General features: G+C 38.4%; 1 protein-coding gene across 2 annotated transcripts in view; it reads left to right on the top strand.

Moving 5' to 3' along the window:
* The first annotated feature begins 5,473 nt into the window (after positions 1-5,473).
* LOC141362606 (cysteine-rich motor neuron 1 protein) overlaps positions 5,474-17,123 on the top strand; it is a 150,003-nt gene continuing 138,353 nt past the window's right edge. The window contains exon 1 of one of the 2 annotated variants that reach the window (XM_073864907.1): positions 5,474-6,350. In XM_073864907.1, coding sequence (XP_073721008.1) covers positions 6,038-6,350 — 313 coding nt within the window. In that variant the 5' untranslated portion in view covers positions 5,474-6,037. The remainder of the gene's footprint in view (positions 6,351-17,123) is intronic. The other variant, XM_073864906.1, reaches the window with a different exon arrangement.

The following is a 17,123-nucleotide window of genomic DNA, read 5'->3' as shown; positions in this document are numbered from 1 at the left end:
ATGTGGCAGCCACATGCTTCACAGCGCCCCCTAATGTGTGCTTCAGTTTCTTCATTTTTACATTTTTAAAGGTATTGCGGAGGATTTTCTTTTCCGGGTGGATCATCAAGACTATTGGTCCTACTAGTTGTCAATACGGAGTGTTACACAATTGCATTTTTTTAAAAAGTGGAGAAGGCGGTTCTTTTCTAAAATTCGACAAAATCCTCTGCTACACCTTTAATTCTGACTTTCATCATTTAAAATGTTTCTAGTTGCATCTTTAGGGATTTTGCAACTGTTTACTTGACTAAAGAGGATTTAGAGGTTTAATTTGTTAAATACCAAAGAAATGACTAAAGCGATGTTTGTTAAAATAAGTTATTTCTAGACTATTTCTAGACCTTTTCATTGCCAGTGAAATTTCAGTGAAATTACTGAACCTAAACATAAGGGCCTGGTAAAAAAAATCCTCATTTACAAGAATACATGTCAGGCACACTTTTTGGGGTTTTGCATCTGAACATATGTAAATGTAATCTTATCAGTTTTGCAGACCACGTTTTTAATAAATATGAGCTGTACTTTGATGCCCTCGTGTACAAATAGTTGCCTAAAGGCACTGTAAAGATGGCTCTTGATATGTATTTGCCCTTAGGAATTTTGTTGATGTTTCTCCTTTACAAAACATAATGTGGAATGGTACCATAGGCAGCTGTAAAGAGCACATAGTTTCTTTTGAAGCTCTACAAAATATTTTTTTCTTTGTCTGGTTTAAGTGCACTGGTTAAAGGTGATCATTGTGTAAAATTGTTTACAAATATTTCACATATCTGACGCTTTGTCACAGTTCTGTATCCCTTGGCTCCAAGCATTCTTAGGGCTCAACTGTATCATACACCTCCAATGCAGCACAAAGTGCGGCACAATGTTTTTTGCTAGTTTAAGCCAGGTGCAGTTGTAATTTTCACGTTCTGAGCTACATTGTTTAAAGGGACAAAAATGATATTAAACCCATGATTTACTCACCCCCAAGCTGTCCGAGATGCATATGTCCATCATTTTTCAGATGAACACATTTTCAATTATTTTAGAAAATGTCTTAGATCTTTCAGTTAATCAAATGTAAAGTTATAGGGTCCACTTCTTTAAAGGTGCAGTGTGTAAATTTTAGTGGCATCTAGTGGTGAAGTTGCAAATTGCAACCAATGGCTCAGTCCACTGCTCACCCCTCGCTTTTGAAACACATAGAGAAGCTACGGTAGCCGCCACCGGACAAACATGCCATTGTCAGAGACAACTTAGTAAAAACACTTTGCCCGTTAAGGGCTTCTGTAAAAACATGGCGGCACAAAATGGCGACTTCCATGTAAGGGGACCCGTGGTTATGTAGATAAAAACGTCTCATTCTTAGGTAATAAACACATAATGGTTCATTATGAAAGATCATTATACACCCCTGATCATATAGTTTTGCATTATTTTGCATTTCTGTCACAAGATCCTTCTAAAAATTACTCGCTGCACCTTTAAGTCCAAAAAATGTGCATCCATTCGTCACAAAAGAAATCCAAACGGCTTCTGAAGGTAATCTGTGTGGTGTTGAAATATTCATATTTAAAACTTTATAAACTAAATTAACTAGCTTCCGGTATCGCCACCATCTTAGTCGCATCCGCATTCAAGATGAGAGCGTACGCAGATTATGAAGGTTTCTCTGAACAACAAAACAGGGCGGATTACCCTCAGAAGGACTTTTCTCATTATCGTGGAGACATTTGGGTTTCTTTTGTGACGGATGGATGCACTTTTTTGGACTTGAAGGAGTGGACCCTGTAACTTTACATTTGATTAACTGAAAGATCAAAGACATTTTCTAAAATAACTGAAAATGTGTTTGTCTGAAAAATTATGGACATATCTATCTCGGACGGCTTCGGGGTGAGTAAATCTTGGGTTTAATATAATTTTTTTGCCAAACTATCCCTTTAGATAGCAAATGCATTTGCGCCTAATCTTGCACCCATGGGCTTTTTAAAACGGCGCTGTCCGAGTGCTGAAACATTCGGCTGCTAATTTTACTTCCATGAAACGACTTTTAAAGAGGACCAAAGGTTTTGATGCAAAAAATATTTCAATACAAATAAAAAACACGATTTTTTCATCAATCTTAAACTGGCGTTTTTTTCTTTCTCCGCTTAGTTTTTCAGTTTACAAATTCCGCCATCTAAATAAGGAATCGGCATGGCGCGAGCACAACTGGCTTTTAAAGGGGATGGGAGATGAGACTCTCATTGGTTTATTGCACGTTACGCCCAAAACCCACTCATTACTCATTACGAGAATAGGAACAACCCTTTTAGACTTTACGCTATGCGCACAAACCATTTTTCCCATTGTTAAATTAGCTAAAGTGGATTCGGACACGCCCTTTTAGACTGTGCGCTTTAGAACATGCGCTTAGATCATTAAATGTCACATTCTTTCTGATCCCATTTTTTAACCCTAGTTAGTGTGTAATGTTCCTATAATAGCATAAATAATACCTGTAAAATGATAAAGCTCATAGTTCACTGCCAGGCGATATATTTTCTTTAACAGAATTCCTCTATCAAAGCCTACACCGAACAGCTGGTTCGGACTACAGCCCTCTACTTCCTGCTTTAATGACGTCACTAGAACAGTTTGTTGACTAAACTCCGCCCACAGGAATACGTCAGTCGCCACCTAAGCTAATGGCAAGCTAAGCTGCTATCGAATCACAACACACTAAACAAACTACACAATCAGAACTCAATACGTATTTCTGAAGGAGGGACATAATAGAACAAGAAAGACATCAGCCTGTTTTGAGGACAGTGAAAACAGCGGTATACAGATAAGTAAATTGTGTGAAAAATACCATGTCTTTTACACATGAAACATGAACACATGTTATATTGTGCATTGTAAACACAATCAAAGCTTTAAAACCACGGAAAGAACGGGACCTTTAAATATAGGGCCCTTAATTTGGCTTACTCTAGGGAATCATGTGAAAATGTAGAGACACTTGTAATATTTTTGCTCTGAGCAGTGGTATTTTCATTTATCTATACTTACATGGGGTTTCACTGTATTGAGATCTCCTTGAATTATCCGACTTTATTGACGACAGGCAAAAAGTCCTTCAGAAAAGATCAAATCTTATTTGAAAGAAGAAATTGAAGGTGGCCAAGATTGTAGTTTATTGATTGATGAAAACAGCATCTCTCCATCAAAAAGGTTTTCAGTGCTTTAAGACTATATGGCCTCTAGAGATCGTCATGCCTGTGTAGACAATAGAATATAAGGGAGGCAAAGTGTCAGTTATCGTATCCCATTTACAGCAACCAAATAGCCTAAAACAATATTGCTAGACTGACTCCAGCCTTTCATCTTGTGGTGGGCATTGATATTCATAGTTAACTTGTGTAGAGGCTATTGCTAATTGTCTAATGCCCAAAGCCATGATGCCGTGACAGTAAAAAGAGTGGAGATGAAAGAATGGCACATATAAGCCAGAGATATCTGATTTCTTCAGAGATGTCTGTGCTAATGGTTTCCTAAGGCAACGGGAGGCCCTGATTTTGGCTCTTACCACATGTATCACTCATCATTTGCAGGATTATGACATCTGATAGCATTGATATAACTGTGCAAAAAAAAAAAACTCAGTCTGTGGTGTCCAACGCAAGATAAAGAATGTTGAAGATAGATTTGAATTTGATAGAGGTTACACAGTTTTCACATTTTATTTTTGGTGAAATTTGAAATATTAGTTTTTAATCTAAATGTAAGGCTTTGTATTCAGCTTGTATGCAAATTGATGAGTTTGATTAAGTCGGATCTTGAAAGAATCTGTGAACCTGGTTCATTGAAATTCAACATAATCAGAGGTGTTGAAGTCTGTGTTATTTCAACTTTTCTAATGGAGTGTTTTACTCGGTGTGACCATTTCACAAGCAAATGTGTTTCTCGTAAGAAATAATTCACTGAAAATAAAAACTGTCATCACCTTCAAATCATTTTGAATCTGTATCACTTTCAATTTTCATAACATAAAAGTTAAATATCCGAAGAACATTTTTTTTTACATAAAATAAAAAGTAAAGACTTGTGCTGTCAAGTTCCAAAAAAGTGCTCTTTGCCATAATAACAATATGAATGCATGTCACTTTTATTGTTTCAGCACATTTTTACCTTACCTTTTAATTGACTATTGATTTAGGCTTAGCTGTAAATTTGGGATTTAGATTTGGTTTTAAATGTGACAATCATGTGCTAAATGATGGTGCATCTAATAAAATTCGTTAATATGAGAATATTGCATTATTTTTTTGCATGAATATTGAATTTTGTATTTTTTTATAAGTTGTTCTAGTAAAATTTCAGCGGTCCACTCTCACTTTTATGATAAACCTTCTGTTTCTGGTTTTGGGGTAGCATTCGCATCTCTGCATATCTTTAAAAATCTAATTCTCTTATTTAAAATGAAAGTTGTGGCACATTTAGTTTTTTGTGATCCTGTGCAGTGCAAGACTTTTTGGAAAGATGCTGTTATTAAAGGACAGCACATTGCAAAGTATATTGGACATGACAGTAATCCCACAACCCATAAGTATGCATTCTGCATACAATGTGGTTAGCAATCATAACAGGCAATTTACATAAAATGTACAACAGCACAGTTACAGCTTGTTTAATTTAAGGGTTAGAGAGGGTGCTAAACAGAAGATGAGCAGGATTCAACCCCTTTATATATTAGATATATTTTGATAGGCTGTAATTTGGTCTAAACATGGTGGAAGATTTATATAAATGTATATTTTTAAATGTATATTTAGTGTTTAAATGAGCCATAAAGACATGATAACACTTTTTTTTATATAAAATGCAGAATTGACTGTATCTGTCTAAGAATATTAAGATTCCAGATGATGATGGCAGCATTTACAAAACATGTTGTAAGAAAAGTGATTTTGAATAGAGCAAAGGTACAATACATATTAAAATTTCATTCATGTAACTCCTGAAAAGATTGTACATGCTCTGGATGTTAATAGATAGTAAAACGAATAATGTTTATCAAACTCAGAGGAATTACTTTAACTTGCCTGCCATCTCTTATTTAAAAAAAAAACAATTTTTATATCAGCAACATAAACATGTTTGTAAATCATCTTAAATATACATAAAATATTGTTCGGATGTTAGAAAACAGTATATGACCAAACCAAGACATAACAGACTTTATCTCTCCCTTGCACTAAATCGCACGGTTATGCGGGCCCCACATTCCACGCGTGCACCTTAACCAGTGCGAACTAAATCACAGACCCCTTGTGTTGCGCGTGTCGTGTTACCAGCATTTCCTGTGTGTCTCTCATATCTGAAACGCACGAACTCTCCAATAGAGCAAAGTAATACGAGATGGGCGTGGTTCTGTTATGAGGTCACGGCGAGGGACTGAGCTGAACGTTCAGCAGCGGGCGGAGAGAGAAGAGCTCAACTAGACAGCGAGCGATAAACACGAGACGCGAGCGATAGCTGTACACCTTTAGTCACACAGTTGAATCTCTGCCCGCAACAAAATACCAGGATTGCTTTTTCGACGAGGAACTTTGCGCTTTTGCCTTTCTCTGCCCCGCAGGAGAGGACGAAATCAATAAAAAGAATCCAGGGAAGAGATCGAGAGACGCATGAGGAAAGTTTTCCTACGCAAAAACAAACTGGACGGAACTGTGCAGAAATCGTGACGCATAAGCCATGCACTGGTCGTACAGCGTGGGATAGTTATTCTGTTGTCGTTCATTTGAAGGAAATGCCTTTTTGGTGGCTTTCGTCAACCTCCACAAAAGTTTAACGCCGGGAACGCGATATTATTCTATTCGACAGAAAGCGCGTGATTCTGAACGGAACCTTTCTTGCGCGCGCTTAGAGCCGCTAACTCGTTCACTTCGCTGGAAAATCTGTTCCCTGTCGTTTAGTTTGGGGGACAGACAGGACACAGGATATACATTTTGTCCACTTTTCCTTCATGGCCTCCTCCAGGATGTATATTCTTGTGAAATGTATGCTGATCTCCCAACTTGCGCTGTTAATCGCGAAGAACAGTGGAGCGCTCATATGTCTCCCCTGTGACAAGTCCAAATGCGAGGAACCCAAGCACTGTACCGGGTCGGTGGTCCTCGGGATCTGCGGCTGCTGTTCGGTTTGCGCCAAGCAGAAGAACGAGAGCTGCGGTGGGGTTTACGGACTGTACGGGACCTGCGACCGGGGGCTCCGGTGCGTCATCAGACCCCCGTTAAACGGCGCTTCTATCACGCAGTATGAGGTCGGAGTTTGCGAAGGTCTGTAAATTCTCTTCCTCTGTTTTCCTTTGCTCCCTAAAAAGTTGTCAACTTTGTTTATTGGTTTAATCAAACGTATCGATGGTGATGGAAATTAAAGTAATAAATCAAGTTTGGCTCCATCTGTATTTATTGGCCACATTAAAGGAAAGCAGAAGAGGTGCGGTGAAGAAAAGGATATACTGCGCATTGTCTACTACTGTATATATCATCAAATCAATAAATCGTTGCTTCATTAAGATTGATATTTAGGATACTTTATAAACAGTGCAAGAGATCAAATGAAAACCAAATAAATCTGGATTACAGCTATTAAATTTGGGAAGATAAACGAGCCACTATCACCGCTTATTAGATATCGTAATCTGATTATAAGGCCATTATCGCGAGAAGAGTAAATAGTTTCGTGTTCTAACACCACGAGGCTTAAATGTCACCGTCGTCCCTGTCTGCACAATAAAACAGTTGCCTTGCCTCCATACATTACAATCGGTTTGAAATGATCGAGCTGGTTAATGTGTTTGCAGCCTGTCGGTTTTCGTTTCTTTCGGGTATGGCTAACGGATTCCGTGCTGTTTTTGGACACGGTGCCAGTCTCGATCTTTCCGCCGAGGCTTGTTGGTTTTTCATCGGAATGTCTGCTATGCAACTTCAGCCCGTATATTTTACATCTGACCATCGAGGGACGTGCGCCTCTAATGCCTTAAGTCACCAGGTTTACTCCTCAAGGATGCCTCGTTTTGAAGCAGTTAATTGTGCTGTCAAAACTTGGGTCTTTCTTTCTCATGGTGCTCTCTTGGGGCTTTTTAACCCCAGGTTAAGGCCACTTTTAACCATGGGTTGTTTGAAGCCATGCTGTAGAGCAGACACAATTCGGTGCCAATAATACACAGTGTGAGTACTAATCCAGAGTACAATATTAATTTGACACAGGGTTAACAATTTTAATGTAAATTTCTCATGTATTATTGCAAAAGTCAATGTGACATGCCTTTCCTAACCCATTTATATTTGTTTGTACTTTATTGTCCAGCCACGACTGGAAATTTTAATTTGGCATCACCATACATATTCACATACACATAAAACAGCAATACACAAAGCACAATATTCAATTCACGATAAATAAAATAAAATGTCAAACTTTTTACCCTTTATTCATAAGACCTTATGACGTATTTCCAAGTATAAGGCGATATTGAAAAGAATTGTAGGGTGGGACTTGATTTTCCAATAATAATTGATTGGATTGTGATAAGTAGATATTGCATAATTGGCTTTTAAAGAAACGGATTACATAGACAAACATTTTTCATTTGGAAAATAAAGCACATATTCATGCACATTAAGGCCAGGAAGTTGGATTAAGAAAGCAAACAGGGTATATTTTTAGATCACATTGACATTTCAAATTGTTTTTAAGCTTGGGCTGCATTTCACCTGTTGTGAAAAGAATCAAAGTCATGATTCTTTACACAATCCATTCTTTTAGATCAACCAGAAAGAACCAAAGAAGAAACACTGGCATTCGTCAAGACTATCTGTCATATTATTTAGACAGATTTCCCATGCATGCTTGCATGCCGTACCATTTGCAGCTCTTCTCCGAAAGGCCCCCTGCCTTGCCCGGTCCCAGCTGGAATGCCGACTTAGTCAGCGGACACGCATTGCTATGTCACAGGTCAGGTTTCAGCATGGCTGGCTATGAAAATTGAAGGCGTCTCGACCGTTTGACATGTAACTGCCGGGGTGACATCTGCTGTAATTCAGCCAAGAAAACACTGCGGCATTGAGTGCCACAGCTATGGTTGTCAGATAAATGAGTCGGATCAAAGAGTGCCCAGTGAATGCTGGCATAGGCTACATCCTTTTAACCTCCACCTTCACCTCCTAGAACACTGAGATCTCAGAGGGTCTTAACAGTGAATTAGTCTCTAAAGCTCGTTTGACACAGACCGCGCCTGTTACGCAACACTTTATGAATTATGAATTTCACACGGTCTTGTGGGTCAAGTGACATCAAAGATCTTAACAGGCTCCCCAACTGGAGCATCACAGTCCACAGGGCTGGAAACGAGAACGAGAACAACAGATGCATTTTTCTGTTCGAGTTGACCGCAAGGTGTACGTCCATGCCCGTGAATTCCTGTGCATTCCAAAAGCATGAGATTACTTTGGACAGCCTGTTTACAGTGATGGTGGTCCTGAAATGCACTGCAAACTCCTCTAGAGACGAGCGTACCGAACACATCACATCCTGGGGGGTTTACTGTCAGAACTCTCCAGGTGAGCTTTTTCTGGGAAGTGATGTGTGATGTCTCGGTTTCTCATTTGGAAAGTGCGGTTGAGATTCCCTGCATGAATCCAGCTATACTTAACAACTCCCTGCCATTTTTATACCTGGCATTAAGATCCATCTCAAGTGATTCATTCACCGGTGGTTTGCAGAGAAAAGTCAACATTTACATTTGGTAATAACGTGCATTTAGAATGCATCTTCTGTGACCACTTTTCATTTTATGACTACATAAATCACTTGCTACGCTGCAGCATTACAGCACATTTTTCATAATATACTTATCGTTTTAATCTAAGCATAACTGTAATGTTTTTTTCAGTAGATTTCAGTAGATATCTCAAGTTGTTGTTGATGTATTCTCTGTGCATGATCTGTCACTTCAAGGTTAAAGGGGACATTTCACAGACTTTTTTTAAGATGTACAATAAATCTTTGGTGTCCCCAGAGTACGTATGTATAGAGTTTTAGCTCAAAATATCATATAGATAATTTATTATAGCATGTTAAAATTGCCAATTTGTAGGTTTAAAAATTTGCCGTTTTGGATGTGTCCTTTTAAATGCAAATGAACTGATATCTACACTAAATGGCAGTGCCATGGTTGAATAGTGCAGATTATTATCCCCTTCTGACACCACAAGGGGAGTCAAATTTCCATTACCTATTTTTTTCACATGCTTTCAGAGAATGGTTTACCAAAACCTAGTTACTTGGTTGATCTTTTTCGCATTTTTTAGTTTGATAGAATCACTGGGGACCCAATTATAGCACTGAAACATCGAAAAAGTCAAATTTTTATGAGATGCCACAACATTTTGCACCCTATTTACACCTTTATATACAATTGTAACCTTTTCTACTTATACAATAGATAATAGTTTTTAATAACAGTAAAGACCTTTATTTAAAATTCAATGTTGTTGGTAGGCCTAAGCATCTGGGTGAACTGTTGCATACCAAAAACTTTAGAAAAAAAAAGTTCAGATATTCAGGTCCAGATATTTCAAATCTGTTTAACAAGCCAACCAGACTTTTCTTGTTGATAGTCATATGTTGTTTGATGATTACAGATTTTACTAGTATCAGAAGAAATCTGCGTAAGGCGCAGATGGCTTTGTTTTTGTGATGCCAGGCAGATGAAGACCTTATGTGAAACCAGAAACAAATATGAGCTAAAGAAAACTTGAACTTTTTAAATTAAATGTTAAATGCATGCTTTTACTGTATACCACTGGTTGACAATATGTTCTTATTTATTTTTATGTATTCATTTTAAAATATAGAGGTACCTCGTATTTACGGTAATTCCTTCTATTCGCACAGCCTGTTTTAGTTATGGGTTGGATGGGAAGCCAAACAATCTGAAATGTGAGGAATCCACAGTACACAACTATTTTGCATTTTGCGTGACACACAAATAGTGAAATATGGGTCTAAACTGGACTATCAAGTAAGTGAAGTGCATGTAAACAGAACCACTCTCAATGTTAAATTGAATTATTTTATTTGTGGCCATAGCAGTGATGCAGTTTGGTTGTTCTGTCTCTGTTGTTAATTTTTGCTTTTAGAACAATATTTGAATAAGGGAATGTTACAGCAATCGTGCTTTGAAAGGAGGTTTGTGCATATAGTGGTTTATTTGGAGGATGGCTATATTAACTGTTTTCAATTCAGTCTCTCTTTCAAATGCTTTGTCTGGCATTGGAGGGTCCAACCCTAAACTCACAGCATCATTAAGCTATTGTTCATACAGTATTTTGGGCTGTTTAAACAAACAAAGAAATGTTTTCATGTTGCCATAGTCTATTACAGTAAACTAGGAGAATGTATTTAATAAACAATACATTCACACCTAGTAGGTGGTTAAAGGCCAGTTAAATGTCGGTCTTGATAGCTACCCTGCCTCCAGCCATGCTGAAAGAAAATAATTTATTCATTTGCGTAGCTGACACTCTTCTCCATAGCAACATGCATGGCTGACATTTTTGACATATTGATTCGAACCACTTATGTGGCCATATATTTACTCAACAAATAAATAAGGCTTCCCCTCATCCACCCATCAGAAATTGGACTCCGCACATTACAGTTAACACAGCATAGAGTCTAAATCAAAATCTTCCACACTAAAAGAAAAAAACAGTGGTCTTTATTATTTAAATGGCTTCAGACGGGAAAGAATGGAACATGTTTTTCATACAAGCTGTTTGCAGAGAACACCTGGAGAATGAAGCACGCCTGCCCTTATTAACGTCATCCACACAAACACTGGGCTCCGTCTACTAACAAAGAAACTCCACATTCCTCTTAATCACTGTCAACCGGAGTTCTTTTTGTGCATGCCGTTCCTCTGGTGAAATGCTAAATGACCCAGCAAATAAAGGTTATATGACTGTGAAACATGATGCGAGTTCTGATAGAACTCAGGAATTCAAAATAAGATGTAGCGCAAGCTTAAGAGATACTGTATGAGGAATTTCACTCATATGCCAGTTTCAAACCTCAAAATGAGAATAAGAGTGAAAAACGTCTCTAGGTTACGTATGTAACCTCTGTTTCCTGAGAAGGGAACGAGACGCTGCGTCTCTTTTGCCATACTTCCGGCGTACCTGTACACCCATATGGCAGCTAAAGTGGGCGTTCCTGTTTGTCCTTTTATGCTCTCTGGCTTACGCCTGTGACGTCACACCCAACCATTGGTCGAATTTTATATACATATTCCGACACGGTCGCCGTGATTTCATCAAGTAAGATGTGATCCTGGAATAACATTTTTTGTTGATCCTGTATCAACGTTTTAATCAAAGATACCCCAACCTACCCTTAACTCAAACCCTAACCATTTTAAACCCTCAAATGAGTGTGAAATAATAGTTTGAGGAGTATTTCTTAAAAGCCCCTGTACCTAAATCTAACATACACACTAATCCTAATCCTGCAATCTGATTGGTTAATGAAAATGTTGATCCAGAACCATCAATGGTGTTGATCCAGGATCACATCTTACTTGGTGAAATCATGTTCACCATTCAGACGCTGTCACGCTGTAGGGAACTACACTACAAAAGTGTTGTTCCCTCGAAACTGAACTTTGGCTAGCTGTCTTGGAAAGAGGAACTCGTTTCGGAAACTTGTCTTGAACTCTGATAGCCCCTTGGACAGTGAAATAAGATAAATGTAAGTAAATTCAAGCATGGGAGAAGTCGAGATAAATTGTTGTAAGAGAAAGCAGCTGCTACATGGCTCCTTTTACACTTGGAAAATGATTAACAGGACTAAATGATCATGAATTGACTGAATTACTAAATTGAACAATCAAGCTCCTCCCGAACCTACATTCAGTACCTCATTTAAATTGATCGGTTCAAGTTAGTTCAAGTTATCTTTCGTCATTAGCAGGCGGACACAGAGTCTGATTGTTTATTGAATTCTCTGTGCAGATTATCAGGTGTTCAAGATCCCATGAAATATACTAGGTAACATTTGAAGTGGATCAAAACCTTTCATAAAAGTTGTCTTAAAATATTAAACAATACGAGTTCTTGTCTTGAGACAACTTTGATGAGCGTTTTCAATCCACTTCAAGTGCGACAAATGCTAATTTCTTTCCTTTGTTGACGTGACTCCTATTAGCTACTTGCTATTGCTAGTCAGTGGGCTTTATCATTAGTATGACTTCAGCTATTTTGCACAGAAGAAGTCTGGTCTCGTATAATTTTGTTAATTTTTTATTCCCTAACGGTACAGCCACACGAGACAGAAGCGTTACTGCTTGACGGAAGGCTTGTCTGAGGCGTGGCCAACAGCCAATCATCGTGGCCACAACACATGTTCCGGTCTTACATAAACATAATTGGCTGGCTCTGCCTATTTGCATAAGGTGATCTGATTGGCTGATGCACCCGTTGCCGCTTGAAAAGTTGAGAAATGTTTAACTTCTATCGCGAGCAACGGTAGTGATGCAGTGCAGACGGATCCACAATTCAGTTCGGCAACCCATTAAAAGTAAATGGGAAGCGTTAATGCTTACGCCCCGTGTGAATGTACCTTTAGAGTTTCTTTTTGACTTTGTCACAGCCAGCCAATGTGCATGTCTGTGCTATTGTTGTGCTTTTTTTACTTTATTCACAACGAGAAACAGTGCAGGCAGGGTGAAATTTGTTAAGAGAGACGGTTGTCTTATGTAGTCTGGGAAGACAAGCGGAAATGCCCTCTCGGCAGCTTCCCTGTCACTCTCTTCCCAGATGTCCCCTCTTCTGCTCCTCAGCGTACTAAGTATCCTCAGGGGCGCAGCATAGGGACCATCGGAGAGGGCCGCAGGACTTTTTCGGGGTTATCGTTCAGAAGCAGAAAAAAGTTGGTGTCAAAAGCGGTTCCTCAATTGAGCGATGAAGAAAAGACACACCCTAAAGATACTGCCGCCAAGAATAGCAAATATAGTGTTTATAGCTTTTCTGAGTTTTGGCAAACATGTTTGTTCCTCTTGTTTGCGTTTACCTTCTATGGTGTTAAAATTATCTTTTCTGACGGAGTAATTAATAGGTTTAGTGCCAAATTAGCAAGTGTCTCTTGCATCAGGAAGGACTCCTGCCTTGATAACAACCAGGTGCCACTAAAGAGTACAGCAGGAAAACCACGCATCCACTGGGACAGGATGAGTGTCAATTTGATATCATGCTTTGATATCGGCAGAACAACACTTGTCACTGTGCCTGTTTATAAACTAATGTTGATGTTGATTTATCCTCCGGTTTTGGTGATTTTCACGTCTTTTGCAAAACAGCTTTTCCCGCCTCTTCATCTACCGGTTGATCTATATTAGGCAATGCGAGATGATGATATTTTGCTTAGTGGATGTGCATGAGAAATGTTCTAATACAAATATCATTAGATTGGAATTTCTGGGAGAATGCAAAAAAATGACTAACAATTTTGAATATTTTAAATCATATTAATACAGTTCAGTGTTTCTGACTATATTACTAAGTGCTGTGGAGGGGGGGTAAATTGCACACTTTTCACACTGTCTAACATTTACTGAACAACATACATCACAATGGTATAAATCTCATACCAAATGACAGAATGAAGTCTTGGACACATATGTTGTATTCATTACATTTTCATATCTCATTATGGACCTGTTGACTGTTGAATAGCGAATGTTCAATTTGCCCCATTGCTGGTAAGTTGTCACACTAGATTGTCTAAAAAGAAGAACACAACTTAATTGTGATTATTGGTTATAATTTTTACATTTAAACCAGAACTGGAAAGATCAACTGCGTTTAAAGGAAAACACCACCTTTTTTCAACATTTTACTATGTTCTTACCTCAATTTAGGTGAATTAATACATTCCTATATTTTTTCAATGCATGCACTTTTAATCATTGTACAGCGCTTCTTGAATGTGTTGGCATTTAGCCTATAGCCCCATTCATTCCAAACAAAAGTTTTATTTTGTGCCACCATACTTACTCGTGTAACTCATGTAACAGTCTTTAAATAGGGAAAACACGGAAGTGTTTAGGGGCTTCTAAATTCATCCCTGTTTGGAGCCATATGAATGAATGGGTCTAGGCTAAATGGTAACACATTCACAAGGCGCCGTACAAAGATTAAAAGTTCACGCATTGAAAAAAGATAGGTATGTATTCATTTGTCTAAGTTGAGGTAAGAACATAGTTAAATATTGAAAAACAGTGGTGTTTTCCTTTAACCCTGGGTTATCTTTGTTCTAAACCCTGCTTTTATCCCTAGGTTAAAGGGACACCATGAAACTTTTGGCCACTAGGGGGTGCTAGACACGTATTTTTCACTTCTAGCGCCCCTAGAGGCCACAAGCGCCGCAGCACTGTCGCAAAGGAAAGGAACTGGCCAACCTTAAAACTAAACTAAAAACTAAACATTTAAAATGCTAAACGATCAACATTTTGAGACAACAGGGAGAAACGCAGTCATGTTACAACTTTCTGATGAGGAACTCGTCGTGGCAGAAGCCATTTCTCAATCTGAAGGTTGCAGCCTCCGGATGTCGTATTTCTAATACGTCATCAAGACTGTCTTATTTCACAATATTAACAATTACAAAGTTGACTATTATACTTAGTTAATCGTAAATTGTTGCAGTATGCTTATGACTTGCGAATGTAATGCTCAGTTTACCTTAATAACCCAGGCTTGATGACGTGTGCAGCCTGCATATTTGACCTCCGGAGGCTGCAGCCTTCCAATTCAGAAACGACCAGACGTATTTCCTTGCCTTTTTCCAAACAAATATTGTTGCATCCTCTCTCTCTCCCTCGCCACCAATATTTTCCGCAATGGCGCTCGTTATTCCTCTTTTTTGTGTGAAAATCGCTCCAAATCCAAGTAAACCGATGCGTTTAGGTCTGCCGCTTTGTAATACGTCACGCGAGTGACAGCGGAACGCAGCAAATGAGGAAGAGAGAAGAGAGAAACGCTCGGATCTGATTGGTGAATGAATAGGGTTTGGTTTTACACTGTGAGCAAGTTTGAGTGCTATAGCATCCTGGATTGTAATGTAAATATCATAGACACAGTAAAAAGAAAGGTAAATACGTGAACACAGCATCTGAATACATGGAACTATATGCAATATAATCGCCGTAATTTATAAAGAACATCGCATTTATGTATGAATCAACAGTTTATATAAAAAATTGCCTTAAAGGGGAATCGAACCCGGGTCGCCCGTGTCATAGGTCCGTGGCCCTAAAGACTGTGCCACAGAGTCACATAATAGAAACTGCTCTCTACACTCCTTAAGTAGCCTCCAGCAAAATTCACGTTAAAAACAAATTGTGTGGAGGAAGTGACGTATGCCGTAAAGCAGTCGAATTTTGTAGTTTTTTTTGTGCTCTGGTTACTACCACAAACCCTAAGTTTTAAAATACGAGTAAAAGTGATACAGACCCCGTCAGGCTATGGTAGACATGCCATTCAACCTATTTAAAGTCGATGTACTATCACAAGGGTCTTGAAAATGTATTATGAAGGTTGAAAAATTACATGGTGTCACTTTAAGGATCGTTTCACTCTTGTAATTTAGAAGCGGGCTTATCCTTCAAAGTAACCCAGTGTTATGAAGCCCTGCTTGTAATTTAGAAGCAGAGTTATCCCTGAAATTAACCCAGGGTTATGAAACCCTGCTAGCCCTGCTTTTGTGGTGTTAAACTGACATGTGTGCTAATGTTGGCTAAATCTCAGGGTTAACTTAACATAGCACGTTAGCTAAAGTACCAAAAGACATGTTATTGTCTCCGCTATTTTGTGCAAAATTATAATTTTTAACATTCATACCTAACAAAGTTGTATTGCAGAAAATGTAAAGTGCATTTTTTACATTTTAAGTCAAAAAATAAGAAAATTATGCTAACGTCAGATTAAAGCGATCTTGACCACATGTGAACACAAAGTTGACTATAGAAGAAGTCGTCACACAAAGTGGCTATATTTTTTGAGGTAGAGCCTCTAGTGTTGGAGTTATGAACAGTGTGACAACTTACCCCGCTCTCCCCTACTTAAAACAGAGGGTATGAAAACATATTAAAAGACCATTTTAAGAGATGCTTTGATTTTAAGTGGAAACATTTTATGACTTATGATTTTGTTTACGTTGGAATGATCACAGTTTTTTTTGAGACTTCAATTTAAAAAATCGTAAACTTGGGATTTTCTGAGTTGGAATTCTGTGCGTTGATTTAAAAAGTCATTTTCCTGAATTCTTATTAAAGCTTGTTGTATAATTTGCATTGCCCAATGTGTCTAAATCCTCATGTGTGGTTCAGACCTTCATGATGTGTACTTATGCCAGGCTACTGACAACCTTGTTTGGCAGAGAGCTCAGGGACTCAACCCTCCTCAGACAGCTAAATGATCCAGCACTAGTCTGGAGAGCCATGCTTAGTTACTGAAAGAATCAACTGTTGACAGCAGCTATTTAGAGACCTTTGCTGAAAAAAACTACAACAAGGACAGGAGCTTTTGAACATCAATTTCCAGTTCTTGATCATTAGATCACAAACAAACACACACCATAGAAATTGGTTCCTTGTGTTTGATCAGTGCATGGGCATGATGGGGACCTTGTGGCATTGTGGTATGACATCTATCATATTCAGAGGACCTAAAGGTTAAGTCTTGGGCTGTCTCCCTTTAGAGTGTGCAGATCACTAATAGCAAACACACAATTGTTCAGTAAACTGCCATGGGGTGGCTGGCCCAGAGAGAGATGTTTTCTGTTGCTTATTTATCAAATTTAAAGTGACCCATCCAGAGTTTAAAGGGGGCTTATCATGAAAATCTGACTTTTTCAATGTTTAAGTGCTAAAATTGGGTCCCCAGTGCTTCTATCAACCTATAAAATGTGAAAAAGATCAACCAAGTAACTTAATTTTGGTAAACCATTCTCTGCAAGCATGTGAAAAAATAGGTAATTAAAATTTGGCT

This window comes from Misgurnus anguillicaudatus, unplaced genomic scaffold (genome assembly GCF_027580225.2).
Source record: "Misgurnus anguillicaudatus unplaced genomic scaffold, ASM2758022v2 HiC_scaffold_28, whole genome shotgun sequence".
In the NCBI taxonomy this organism is placed as follows: Eukaryota; Metazoa; Chordata; class Actinopteri; order Cypriniformes; family Cobitidae; genus Misgurnus; species Misgurnus anguillicaudatus.
This window is presented reverse-complemented; position numbering and strand designations above follow the sequence as displayed.